The sequence below is a fragment of the Ochotona princeps genome, chromosome 32 (assembly GCF_030435755.1).
Source record: "Ochotona princeps isolate mOchPri1 chromosome 32, mOchPri1.hap1, whole genome shotgun sequence".
Lineage (NCBI taxonomy): Eukaryota > Metazoa > Chordata > Mammalia > Lagomorpha > Ochotonidae > Ochotona > Ochotona princeps.
This window is the reverse complement of record NC_080863.1, coordinates 6,961,346-6,975,637: the sequence shown is the minus strand read 5'-3', so window position 1 is coordinate 6,975,637 and position 14,292 is coordinate 6,961,346. Positions and strand designations below refer to the sequence as shown.

Here is a 14,292-nt window from a genome sequence, read left to right as displayed (position 1 = left end):
AGTGCCCTTTCCCGGCACCCACCCCGTTCAGCCAAATCACGCCTCGCTCAGGCTTTTATCCTGATCACTGCCATGCCATTTTCAAGCTGAAAGAGGTTTGAATTTCATTTTTAAATCTATAACTTCCTGGCGTTTTCACTGGGGAGGAAAGCCCAGAGAGGTTCTTGTAGGTGCCAAGGCCTCTGGACAGGAAGGGTCACGTACACCCAGCCCTGTCACAGGCATAAAGACAGAAGTAAGGGGTCAGCACTGCCAACTGTGGGATAAGCTCTGCCCATGACAAAGGGCATCCCATACCAGAACACAGGTTCCAGTCCTGGCTGCTCCACTACCAACCCAGATCCCTACTAACATGCCTGGGAAAGCGGCAGAGGACGGCCCACGTGGAAGAGCAGGATGGATTTCTTGGCTGCAGCCTGGCACAGTGTTAGCCATTCAGGCCATGTCAGGGAGTGAACGTGTGAACCAATGAACAAATCTTAGCAAAGAAACAGAAAGTGAGTAGCACATGTTTGTCGTGACAAGGACAGGAACAAATGACCACAGACAATCTTTCTGGTGGGCTACCTGGCTCTTCTCACCAACCCGGCACGTATGGTGCTATGTCAATGCCAAGTTAGGAAGGCACAGACCCCTTGAAGCAGAAAGCTGAGGCCACCCTGATCGAGTTAGAGTCTATGTTGCTAAGCCCCCGTCCTTCCCTCAGAATGTTTCAAACCTTACGTACACTTCCTCTTTCAAGGAGTAGCTGGCACTTGCTCAGGCAATCGGGGCTGTTGGTGAACTCCACCAAGGCTTTCTCCGCCTGCAGTCGAGTGGCTGTGTCTGTTGTTTCATACAGCTGCTTGCACAGATTTTCTAGTTGGGCCAGGCTCTGCAAGAGATCAATGGAGAAAGAAGTCAGCTGTATACACAACCACTGGGCACAGAGAAACACCTGGCCATGGACAGACCAGTTAGCTGTACACACAACCACTGGGCACAGAGAAACACCTGGCCATGGACAGACCAGTCAGCTGTACACACAACCACTGGGCACAGAGAAACACCTGGCCATGGACAGACCAGTTAGCTGTACACACAACCACTGGGCACAGAGAAACACCTGGCCATGGACAGACCAGTCAGCTGTACACACAACCGCTGGGCACAGAGAAACACCCGGCTATGGACAGAGCCGAGCAGTGTCGGTAACTCTGACCTAACAGGAACCATTTCACTCCAAAGGCAGTATTACCACATCCATTCACGTTCTCTTGACCAGTGACAAATGATGTTTCTCCCTGTACGAATACCCATCCACCAGCTAAACTTTATCAAAAAAGGCTTCTAAATAAACAGTCAAAACTGACTTGTTCTGTCATTAGTCAACACTAAACGCATACATACATGATGTAAGCACCCTCCCTCAGCTCCCTACGGCTGTAAATGCCAGTCCCTGGAGTAGCTGCTCTTAGCTCCCTGGGAAGTGGACGCCTCCAGAGATGGCCAGCCTCGGACGGTTACGCACCTTCCACGCCGGGTGCCTCATGCCTCAAGTTCAGCACACACTCTTCTCCCACTGTACTTTAACCTCTGGCTTCGGTTGCAAATTTAAAACGGGTCCAAATAAATGCAACCCTAGCATCTGCTCACCCGGAGATAAGACCAGGGACACGCCCCAAACAAGCCCTGCTCTCCAAATCTTGAAGCAGCTCCAGGGCAGGGAGGGTGGGGTGGGTGTGTACACTTCCGTCCAAACCCCAGGGATTCACATCCAGCTCCCCCTAAGCAGGTGCTTGCTACAAGGTGCCCAGGGAAGACAACACGCGTCACTGCCACTGTTCACAGAGCAAAGAGGAAAGGCTTCCAATGGCTCGGTCATTAGACCATGTCTGAGCCCATTTTTATCAGGTGAGGAAGACTGGGTCTAGCTTGAACAGTCCTAATATCAGCAATGACCATGCGCACAAGAGTGAAAAAAGTTAATGGTTAAAAAAAACAAACAAAAAACCCATGCCGTCTGTAAACTGCCCGAAATATCCTGTATTGGTTGGTAGTCTGCACAGGCTTGTCACCAACACTTTATAAATCAGTTTCCCCACTGCACAGGTAAGCCCTGAGGGCAGAATTCCTATTTTACTCCACCTGATTAATAGCTTTCCAACATTAACCTAAAGCAAACAGGAAAGACAAACACTGCGAGTCTGGCTCATCAGACTCACCTCAGAGTTCCCAGGGCCCACAAACAACCCGTGCACTCAAAACCAAGCACAGGGGTCCCCCAGGGGTCCCGGGACTCCGCAGAACCAGGCTTACGGGTAACTTGCTAGTCTGACTTCAGGGGTCCCAGGACTGTCAAAAAAGGCTTAGCTCTAACTTGTCCCACTCCAGGGGCCTCTGTGACACCCCCGATTTAAAAGCGCAGAACACACTGCCATGCCAATCGGCTCCCAGGCAGAGCAGCAGCACTGGGTGTTACACACGGTGCAGGGACACGAGCCCTTCCAGGCAAGGCTGACTGCGCACACCCCACCAAACGCTGCTGAAGGTCATTTCCACGCTTGCCAGTGCTGGCTCACGACTACTGCCAATGTGATCAGTTTAATGATAAATCCCCACATCCTTGAGCGGCTCAAGCTCCTTCATGAGGTCTTGTTTCAACACTGAGGTCTGAGTTTTATTTCCTCCTATAAAACAATGCACTTACAAGAAGAGGAAAATGTTAATTTTGGAGAGAGGGAATGCAGAAGGAGGCAGTAAAACGGCAGTTAGGGGTAAGTCTGGCACGAGGTGCTGGGGCACGCTCAACACTGGCGTTGAGATTTCTGACACTCCCCGAAGGGCCTGCTGATTAGGGCCTCGGGACGCTGGGCGCTGGCTGCTCATCCGCGGTGTACAGTAGCAGCTCCCCCTATGTGCAACTCGGGCTGTGTTGATCACAGCCAAGCTGTCCACGTGACGGCGGCTCAGCATCTGTCACGGGGAGCTCCTTACTGCCAGCTTGGGTTAGGCAGGCTTCTGTGGCTGTGTTTGCTTCGTTTTAATTCAGCAGACAAAACAGACTGCAGGGTAAAGTCTGGTAATGAGTTCTCTACTCGCAAAACAAGACTTTAAAAAAAGAAAAACAAAGTAATTTGACCATTTACTCAACAGTTTGAAGAACTACAGTTCTATGTTTCTAGAACAACAAATGGAAAACAATTTTGTTTTCCCTAGCAATTAGCAGAAACCTCCAGAACACACAGGTTAACAGCCGTGCCATTGGAGCTGCTCAGACTGCCACGAAGGAATAAGGAATGAGGTTGACATTTATGCTCTGTGGTTCCTTTGGCTTCCAAAGCAAACCTGACGGTGGGATTATTTAAAAATTCCCTTTTTGGGGGGCTGGGTGGGTGGGTGGGGAAGCAGCAAAGACAAATTATGTCACGATTATCTGAGTAGCCACTAAATTAAAAAATCATTAATACTTCAGTAGTATTAGTATATGCTTCCTATCAATGTAGCAAATATTTGAAAAAGGTTGACAAAGGCTGTTATTTGCAGAAAAATTGATACACGGGCCTGTTTTTTGGTTTGTTTTTTAATAATGTCAGCTCCCACATGAGGGAAGAGCATGATGTGGTATCTTTCTGTGTCTGCTTCATTTCACCCCACACGACGGCCTCCATCCAACCATTGCTCCAATGACAGGTCCTCACTCCCGTGTGCAGCTGACCAGCATCCCACTGTGTCCGTATCACCTTTTCTTTATCCACCAGCTGCTGAAGGACTCCTAGGCTCATGCTCGGTCGTGGCGACCGTGAACAGTGCTGCTCTAACCATGGTGAACAGGGATCCCTGACACAATGAGACCAGGACCCGTGGGGGCTGGACCTCTGCATTCTAGAAAACAGGCTAAGTAAATAAAAGATCTCAGTCAGAAAGCACTCACTTTAAGGGAAGGCAAGGTTAATAAAACCAACATAAACTACATTTAAAAATCTATTAGAAAAGGTACTTTTATTGTCAACGACCATCTAGCTATCACAGATAATTTAAGAGAAACTTAAAAATTCAAAGCAACAAAACAATATTAGAGTGTATTATCATTTGTGCTCTAATTTATAAAAACAGTCTGGATGAATGAATCAAACGATTACCTCTGGGATGTGAGACTATGAGACACTTTCAGTATGCATGCTGTTCTCATATTTCTGTAACTGCTCTCTTTTTGTAGTTACGTCACTCTATAGGCAGGAGAAAACATCCCAACTATACAGGGAAACATTTTTCTTTTTGTTTGTTCTAAAATCTGAAGTGAGATTGAGTGACCCAGCCTGTGGTTCCCTCCCCAGCGCTTGGGGCTGCTGGGTCCAGCAGGGGTCAGGTGCCCGGAGGGCAGCGCGGGCCTTTCTCCCAGGGCAGTCAGTCACCCACTGGAGCCATTCTTGGCTGCCTCTCAGAGTGCAAATCAGCAGGGAGCTGGAACTTGGAATGGAGCCAAGTCTTCAGCCCAGACACTCTGACATTGGATTTTGGTGTCAAGTGGCATCATTTTTTTTTTTTTAAAGATTTATTTATTTGAAAGCCAGAGTTACAGAGAGACAGAGGGGTACCTTTCATCTGCTGGTTCACTCTCCAAATGGCCACAACGGCTGGGGCTGGACCAGGTCTCAAGAACTTTTTCTTCTGGGTCTCTCACTTGGGTGCAGGGGCCTGAGGCCTTGGGCCATCCTCTACTGCTTTCCAGTGTTAGTAGGGAGCTGTGTGAGTTCCCAGGATTCTCACTGGTGTCCATATGCAATGACAGCAGCTGAATCAGCTGTGCCACAGCACTGGCCCCTCAAGCAACTGCCTCAGGTGTATTATAGAAGGAAAATGTAGGGCCTGGCATGATAGCCTAGTGGTTAAAGTCCTCTCCTTGCAAGTGCCAGGATCCCATATAGGTGTGGTTCTAATCCTGGCAGCCTGGCTTCCCATCCAGCTCCCTTCTGTGGCCTGGGAATGCAGCTGAGGACAGCCCAAAGCCTTGGGACCCTGCACCCGCGTGGGAGACCTGGAAGAAGTTCCTGGTTCCTGGCTTTAGATCAGCATAGCTCTGGCCATTGTGGCCACTTGGGAAGTGAATCATTGAATGGAAGATCCTGGCTCCTGGCTCTCCTCCTCTCTGTATAATCTGACTTTCCAATAAGAATAAAATAATCATATATATATACATGAAAAAAAAAAAAAAAAGACAGTGGGAGCGAAGAGTCTTACTTCTCTTTAAAAGCACATCAGCTAAACCAAATGTGGCCAAGCAGCGTTACTGGCGGCACGGCCGGCTTGACTTCCGTGTGTCCTGTGTCCGTTACCCAGGCCTGCTGGCTTGCAGCTCCTGGACTCACATGCACACACGTGTAGACAGACGCCGCGGCTCTGCCCCTGCAGGTGCTTCATGTTCTCCATGATCTCTTTCTTAAAGCAACGGAACAGAAGGTTGCCCATTACCTGTAACTGCACCTTCTTTCTAGAACGCTCCAGTTTTACACAACGTAGGCCTTCAGAATGGACTTGTCTCACTTTCTCAGGACGTAACTCCGACAGGATTTGGGGACATACTTGGGAACACTATTTCCAAGGTCCTAACAAGGGTGAGGAACCCTCTTTGCTCGCAGATGCCATGTGACGTCTCCTGCTCCTGCTGTAAAACTAGATAAACACATATTTGCAAAAGTGATAATGCAACCCGGAGCCCTGCATGCCTCAGATAAGAGGCAGGCCTGCCAGCACAGGAATGAGACTGCAGAATTCCACACCTCACTTGGAAATACTAATCAATACTAACTAACCTGCAATAAACACCTACAAGCTTTGCACTTGAGGTAGTATTTGGCCAAAATACATGTAAACAAATCAGAAGTAAAAAACAGACTGCGGCTAGTCACCTCCTGGCACCCACAGCAGCCGCTTAGCATGTCACCAGATGCTGCAGAGGGGCCAGGCTGACGGACAGCTGCCAGCACTTTGTGAGAAGTCAGACGATCGGAACACAGCAGGTGTACACAGGGAGGTGTCCCCAGCGAGCAAGCTGGCCCTCACACCCACCCCTCTGTAAGCTTTGCCTTCCGCAGCTGGGCTCAGCGAGTTCCAGCAGCAGAGCCCCTCAGACCTCTCTTGAGTTCCATATCACTGCCAAACCTGCTTTAAAAGAGTAGCAAGGGCCACAGGAAACACAGCAGAGAAGTGGCAGAGAGGGAGGTGCTGCCTGGCAGGGCACTCCAGAGTCCTCCTGGGGCGGGCGGGGGAGGGAGTGGGGCTTAGAACATGAGTTTTAAAACATGCTTCCAGGATCTGCAATTCCATGACTGACTGCAGTACACCATTCTTCCTATAAATACGTTATGATGAAAAGCAAGAAAACATTGAAAGTAAAATGATTGGGGCTGGTGTGTGGCAAAGCAAGCTAGTCCCCTGCCCATGGTGCGCCAGTTCTACCCTGGCTGTTCCACTTCCAGTCCAGCTCCCTGTTAGTACACCTGGGGAAGCGGCAGCAAGCTGGTGCGGATCCCTGCACCCACACAGGAGACGCGGAAGCGCCTAGCTCCTGGCTTCAGGCTGCTCCGGCTCTGGTCAGGGCAGTTCTTTGGAAAATGAACCAGCAGGTGGAAGCTCTGTCTCTCCTCCTGATCTCCATAACTTTTCAAAAATAAATCTTTAAAATAAAGAAATAAAACCATCCTGAGGACAGATCCCTTTGAAGAGTGACCCTGGCATCTTTGTCACTGCCGCACAGCACCTCTGTCCACACACTGTCAGGGATGGGGCACAGCGGGACACGAGCCCTCTCGGGGCGGAAGTACAGCACAGGGTAATGGTGAAGATTTTAGGTAGCAGATAAGGTCAGAGAGTTGTGGGGAAAATGTGTCAGTCACTCAGATCATTCCAGGCATGGGATCCCAGGGCATGCAAGGCGAGGACTTTAGCCACTAGGCTATTGTGCTAGGTCCAATATCCCTGATTTTTAAAGGGGACATAAGTGAGATCCGAGTGCATGCCATGGCCGTGAGAGGCTGCTGGAGCTCACGTTGCTACAGCAGAAGCACACACATTGGGCAGCTGCTTGCTGAGGCGGGACTGGGGAGCAGACCCGACCGATGCATGCTGTTCACCCACGGGCGGCCGAGGGCAGCGCTGTGACCCTGCCACTGTGAACCAGCGCCGCCACAGCCCTACGGTCCCTCTGTGTTGCAGTTCTGTTCTACGATGCCCAAAGATGAGTGCGGAAGGGCTAGCCAGGGCTCCTAAACGCAACAAGCCTGGCAAATGCCCTGTGGGGAAAAAACCACGTCACGCAAAGTTTGTTCCTCAAGCTGGCCCTGAGCTCCGGCAAGGGCTCCACCTCGGCTATTAAATGGAGTGTCTTTAAACAGCAACATAAATGAACCGAGCGGGCACACACTGGCTGGTGACACTGCTGTGACCACAGGCCGGCAGGCACCTAACCCTGCATGTCTCCTCCTCAGTACTGCTAACTCAGCATTCCCAGCCAGCATCACAGAACACATCCACGAGCGATGCTGTGAGTCAGCCGATTCCACATACTCCTCTAGAAAAAGAACCTCGTACTACCTCCACTGAAAGGCGTTTGTTCAGAGGTATTTATTAATCTAGATATGTTATCTCTAAGTTAATGTCCAGTTTCCTTAAATTCTTGCACAACTGTTCCAATGTTGACTTAAGCTGCCATTTGCAGTAATGTACACACCGGCTGGGACGGAGGAGCGCCAACTCCGACAGGCTTCCAGCGGAACCCCAAGCTCAGGTGGCACACAGACCACCAATCTCTTTTCTCTCCTGCCCCCAAATCCAACCACAACAAGAAAGGGAATAAAACACACAAACACAACCAGAGCCCCCAGAACGCTACAAGGACAAGGAGGACACAGCAGCACCAGAATTCTGGCGCACACACACACACACACCCTCACCCCACCTGTTTCCAGCATCGCTCAGATGTTCGGGCGAAATGGTTTTGCAGAGATGCAGGTGAGCACTGCGAGTGCCACGGGGCACGTTCCCACTCCTCCGCACATGGCCCTGGCCGAGTCCGAGCTATCCCCACCCACTCTGAGTGTAACGAGCTGCTGTGTCCAGCACGTTCAGGGATGCCCACCCGGAGCAGGTGACTCACAAGTAACCATCCTCGATATACACACCCACGTCCATAATCAATATAAGACCCTCGCGCAAGGTCCAGAATCCTACATGGGATGTCAGACTTACAGACTTAATCTGCATCTAAACACAATGGGCTCCACATCAATCTTTTTTTAAAGGTTTATTTATTTATTTATTTTTAAAGATTTATTCATTTTTATTACAGCCAGATATACACAGAGGAGGAGAGACAGAGAGGAAGATCTTCCATCCGATGTTTCACTCCCCAAGTGAGCCGCAACGGGCCGGTGCGCGCAGATCCGAAGCCGGGAACCAGGAACCTCCTCTGGGTCTCCCACGCGGGTGCAGGGTCCCAAAGCATTGGGCCGTCCTTGACTGCTATCCCAGGCCACAAGCAGAGAGCTAGATGGGAAGTGGAGCTGCCGGGATTAGAACCGGCGCCCATATGGGATCCCGGGGCTTTCAAGGAGAGGACTTTTAGCCGCTAGGCCACGCCGCCGGGCCCAAAAGCAATTTTTCTTAAGAGAACTGTTTTTTATGTGAAAGGTATAGACACAGGTATACCCAGGAAAAATTCCCATTGTCCACTTCCCAGATTCCCGCTACTGCCAAAGCTAAGCCAGACAGAAGTCACAATGCCAGCTTTCAGAACAAAACGACACGGCCTTGGCCAGCTCACAGCCGGTCATGGCTTGGTCTCTTTCTGCTCATCTCTCGGTACCCCACCAGCCATTCTATAATCTTTCGGGGCAGGATGGGCGTTGAAAAAGGATCTGAAAAATTTTCAGATTACAATCACTGCAGAACAATCAAGTACAAGCAACTTTGGCATTAAAAAGAAAAAAGACTCAGTCATTGAAGTCTCTCTATGCTATTCTAGCATTAAAAATGCAAAAATGTCACCGTACAGGCAAAGCTACACCTGCCAACTTTTCAGGCTACAGAGAGTATATAAAAACAATCTAAGATCAGGAGTTAAAAATAAATTATCCAAGCTTATTATCAATTTGGAGGCATCAAAAGGGAGCATTTTTCATATTCCCAGAGAAAAAAATTACGCAAATAAGATCTTGTTTCCATGAAGATAAGATAGCAATAAAACTTTCCCAAAAAGATTTCTAGACAGCAGTGCAATTATCCAAAACATTTAGAAGCATAATAATAAACGCAATATGCCCATGTTCCTCATTAAGTGTACACCAGGGCCTGGCACGATAGCTCAATGGCTAAAGTCCTCACCTTGCATACATCAGGATCCCATATGGGTACCAGTTTGTGCCCCAGCTGTTCCACTTCCCATCCAGCTCCCTGCTTGTGCCCTGGGAAAGCAGTGGAGGATTGCCCAAGGCCTAGGGACCCTGCACCCACATGGGAGACCCGGAAGAAGCTCCTGACTTCTGACTTTGGATCGGCTAGCCCCGGGCCACAGCGGCCACCTGTGAAGTGAACCACTGCATGGAAGATCTGTCTGTCTGACCTTCTCTCTGCAAACCTGTCTTATCAATAAAAATAAATAAATCTTAAAAAAAAAAAAAAGCGCACAACTACTTTTCACTGTCTTGCAGCCTGAGCTCCTGTGACAGTCTTAGTGCTCCACAAGCTCTGGATGAGAATTCCTAAATGATGTATTTTCTTTTTAATTGCTAAGAACAGTACAGGAATATTCTGGATCACCTGGCAGCCCACCTGGCAGCCATCTACTGCCCATGGTCATGTTGTGCCCAGGTTCCTGTCACTGCGAGGCTACTGTGCACAGAGCAGGGGCAAGCTTAGTAACAGGTGCCATTCTCCCAAACGCAGGCCAGTTTCTTCAGGGCTCCAGGTACAGAAAAAATGGTGGAGGACAAGGTGACCACAGGTCACACAGTGGTCCTGGCGAGTGAATTCAAACACAGCCTCCCATGATTTAATGGATATGTGGCTTCTTTATGGGGGAAATAAAAGAAATTCTGGAATTATTGCTGATGGTCACACAACACTGAATGTGCTGAACTGTACCCCTCAAAGAGTGAATTTTACCTCAACAGCAAAGAAAGGAAGGACATTTGCTAGAGCACTCAGCATTGTAGCTATCATGAGGCATACTGCACCGATCTTATCCAAACTGAATACCCTCGATTTTGTGGTTGCTTCATTTATCTATTTATTTTTAAAGATTATTCATTTTTATTGGAAAGGCATATTTACAGAAAGAAGGAAAGACAGAAAGATTTTCTATCCACTGCTTTACTCCCCAAGTGGTCGCAATGGCTAGAGCTGAGCCACGCCTAAGCAGGTGTCTCCTCTGGCTCTCCCACGTGGGTGCAGGGTCCCAAGGCCTTTGGCCGACCTCCACTGCTTTCCCAGGCCACAAGCAGGCAGCTGGACGGGAAGTGGAGCAGCCAGGACACGAGCCAGCACCCATATGGGATCCCAGCATTTACAGGGAGAGGATTAACCAAGGAAGCCATTACACTGGCTCCTGTGGTTATTTTGAATGTATAAATCAGTTCATAGTTGCACAGGGAAAGAACTCTATAGAATTTACACCTGGTTTTACATCTGTTAGTATTTTTTTTTTAAAACAAAATTAACTTAAGCCAAGTCTAGGAGTCAGCAACACCAGCTGCCCCTTACATATTAAGAAACTGAGACAAAGCGGTTATGAAACGCTCATAAACAATACCCACACCTTCTCCAATGCTTTAGTAATAAGGTCTAGGGTGCGGTGTGAAGCCTGGTGGCTAAATTCTCTCTTTGCATCTGTCAGGATCACAAATGGGCACCTGTTTGAATGCCACACACTCCACTTCCCATCCAGCTCCCTGCTTACAACCCTGGAAAGCAGTCGAGGACAGCCCAAAGCTCTGGGATCCTGCACCCACATGGGAGACCCAGAACAGGCTCCGGGCTCCTGGCGTCAGACCAGCACAGCTCTGGTCGTTGTAGTCACTTGGAGAGTGACTCATCGGACTGAAGATCTTCCTCTCTGACTTTCCAATAGAAATAAATAAAATCTAAAAAAAAAAAAAAAAAAAAAAGATTGAGCTCTCTTCCACCTTCTCCCCATCCCTGTCACTTAGTGTTTAAAACAAGTAATGTTTTCTAAAAGCATAAAATTTAAGTCCTTATTTTTTACATAAACAGCAATATATTTGGAATAGTATGATCTAATCTAAGACCATAAAGTGTCTGTTTATAATGAGTATTAAAATGAATATTCCAGGCAGTCAGAACTCAAACTGGTCTCTGTGTACAGCTCTGCCTTGAGCAACTGCAGTCTGAGTTTGGACTGGCAGGTCCGTCTGTATCCAGATTTCTTGGGAGAGATCCATGAGTTTAAAAAACCTCACAGATGAACTGCATAGCTTAGAAATATTGAAACATTTTTAAAAAGAGTGGGCATGTTATGAATCCACAAAACATATAAGGATATAATCTATTTTATCAATACTATAAAATATACACAAATCTGGTTTTCAAAATTAAAATTTGCCAAAAGGTAGCCCCCACTCAGACCACACTGCGTCAGGCAGAGGTGAGCCACAGTACTGAGCCACTCGCAGTAGGCTCCGTCCGAGGCCGCAGGGAGCCCGGCGCTGCAGGAGCCGCTGGCGACACTCGTCCCCCTGGGAGCTGCGGGAGCCGCTTCTCCTGCAGTACGTTCTCTCCAGGAAACTGCACACTTGCAGCAAGAAGGCATCTCATGATCCTCCTAAATTTTTCCCCGGATGTAACACATGCAACACAACACACTCCTAGGTGTCAAGCGGCTGCTGTGCTCACCAGTTAGCCTAGCAGCCAAGCTCTGCTGGAGAAGCTGGCCCACCCAGGCTTTCTACCGTGAGGGGCTGGCAGCCCTAACCTGGTGCTGTTCAAGGGTCAGTTAATAATATGGCGATACACACTGCCCCATGCAGACACAAGCAGACCAAAACACAACATACACATAAAAAAGACGGTTCTGCTGGTGGAGGTTTTGGGGAGTCACCCCAACCAGGCTGCAGCTCCCACTGGTTTGCCTGAGGACCGAATGTGAAGTGGGCGGGACCGAACTGGACTGTAATACCCGTTGGTTCATGAGGAAGACAGGGCTGGAAACAGAACTGACCCAGCAATCCCAACCACCAGCATGAGCATAAGCTGATTGGTGTGACGGACGGTGTCGGACTCTGTACTAGCAAACTCGCGCAAGAGTCAGGCCTGGGATCATCTCAGATGAAGTTTCTTTGGAGATCCCTCCAACTGAACTGCTGATCTTCGAACCCCAACCATGAACAGACTGTCAGTGGGTGGATTCTGAATAGGGTTCATTGAGATTGGCAGCAATGCGGAACTGATGAACTATCAAAACTGTATGAGCAGGACCCTCAGAGCGCGCCTCCCGTTGGGGATCTGGGATGGGTGGGAGGTTGGGTGGGGCTTTTCCCTTTGTTTTTTTCCCTGACCCCAGATACAGGGTAAAATGATATTGATGTGGAAACAATGGTATTACCCACTTTCACCCTGTAGCCCTTGACACTTTGTTCCCTAATCAACTAAGTAAGATTATCAAAAAATAAAAAAAAAAAAAAAAAAAAAAAAAAAAACAGTTCTGAGAGGCAAAGTTATCTTGGAGCACAAGAGCACTTTGTTCAGAAGATATGTCTCCCTCTACTCTTTTTCTTCAGTATTTACAGACAGCCATGACCTGCTTTGTGGTACACTCTCACCCTTTTGCTCAGACAATACCCTGCAGCTGCAGCTGCAGCTGAAAATCAGAACTAAGATATCCTACAAAATTAAATTTCTTGGTTTTTCCACTGCATTCATGAAATTAGCCTTAAAAATGTATTTATTTAAGAGGCAGAGATTCCAGAAGAGAACACCCCACCTGCTCCCAGCACACCCCTGGTCCCGACTCCTGAACCTGCACGCGTGAGGACTCGGGTCCACGTCCTTCCACGCGGGGTGGCAGGAACGAGGCCACGTGAGGCATCACCTCTGCCTGCCGCGGTCTGCACCAGCGGGAAGCGGGAGCCAGAGGCCAGAATCCCACGCAGGTACCCCGCGACAGCAGGCAGGTGTTCTGACGAAGGACGAAGGCCTCCCTCGCTCAGCTCTGCCAGTCCGCGTGACTGTACCCGCTCATCTCCTTAGCCTCCTTCCTCCCTGGGCTCACTGGGCAGCAGCCGGAATGACCGCCTGCCATCCTGGCCCTTGACACAATCCACTTCTGTCCGTCTGGTTCGCTTCTCCCTGCTACCTTTCCCTAACACCCCTAACTAAAGTCAAAACGAGAAATCACTTCTCCCACAGATTTCACTGGGTCCCTCTACTTCCTAGCTCCTGCAAGCTGCTGCTGCCCAAACGCTCTGAAAGCAAGGGCCACGTCTATTTGGTTCTCTGCTTTATCTTCCACAGAAGCAAAATACGCAATTAAAGAAAACGACTTTCTTGGCCAAACTTATTTTTGTCTAAATCCTCCTCAACTACATTTACTTGTGCTTTGTCTTTGATTGCACTAACTGCAAAAATCAGAATTTTAATGGCTGGAAAAGGACAAATTCTTAAACTGCTTCTGAAAAAAACCAAAAACACCAGCACCAACTAGTTAGCCTGCACCAACAGCGCATACAGTAGAAGCTCTTTTTTTTTTTCAAAGATTTTATTTTTATTACAAAGTCAGATATACAGAGGAGGAGAGACAGAGAGGAAGATCTTCCGTCCAATGATTCACTCCCCAAGTGAGCCGCAACGGGCCGATGCGCGCTGATCCGATGCCAGGAACCAGGAACCTCCTCCGGGTCTCCCACGCGGGTGCAGTGTCCCAAAGCTTTGGGCCGTCCTCGACTGCCCTCCCAGGCCACAAGCAGGGAGCTGGATGGGAAGTGGAGCTGCCGGGATCAGAACCGGCGCCCATATTGGATCCGGGGGCATTCAAGGGGAGGACTTTAGCCACTAGGCCACGCCGCCGGGCCCAGTAGAAGCTCTTCTTATCTAGCTTCAAAATTATCACACCAATCCTCCCACATTAAGCTAATAACAATATTATTTCGGGTATCCTGGACATGTAATAAATTATTGCATCCATAAATGAAACTTTTAAATATTTAGCTGTGGGTAAAGCAAACAGTGGAGTCGGTGGAGAAGTGCTAACTGGTCTAGAAATGCTTTCTTAATACTCCCACATGGAAAAAAAATAAACACGAG

General features: G+C 48.7%; 1 protein-coding gene across 2 annotated transcripts in view; it reads right to left on the bottom strand.

The window, feature by feature from the left end:
- Window positions 1–14,292, bottom strand: part of XPO7 (exportin 7) — a 57,985-nt gene that overhangs the window by 31,186 nt on the left and 12,507 nt on the right. The window contains exons 1-2 of one of the 2 annotated variants that reach the window (XM_058657430.1): window positions 1,511–1,610; window positions 728–874 (exon numbers count right to left, since the gene is read on the bottom strand). In XM_058657430.1, the coding sequence (XP_058513413.1) occupies window positions 728–874; window positions 1,511–1,531 (168 nt within the window). In that variant the 5' untranslated portion in view covers window positions 1,532–1,610. Of the gene's footprint in view, window positions 1–727; window positions 875–1,510; window positions 1,611–14,292 lie in introns of those variants that run through there. The other variant, XM_004591383.2, reaches the window with a different exon arrangement.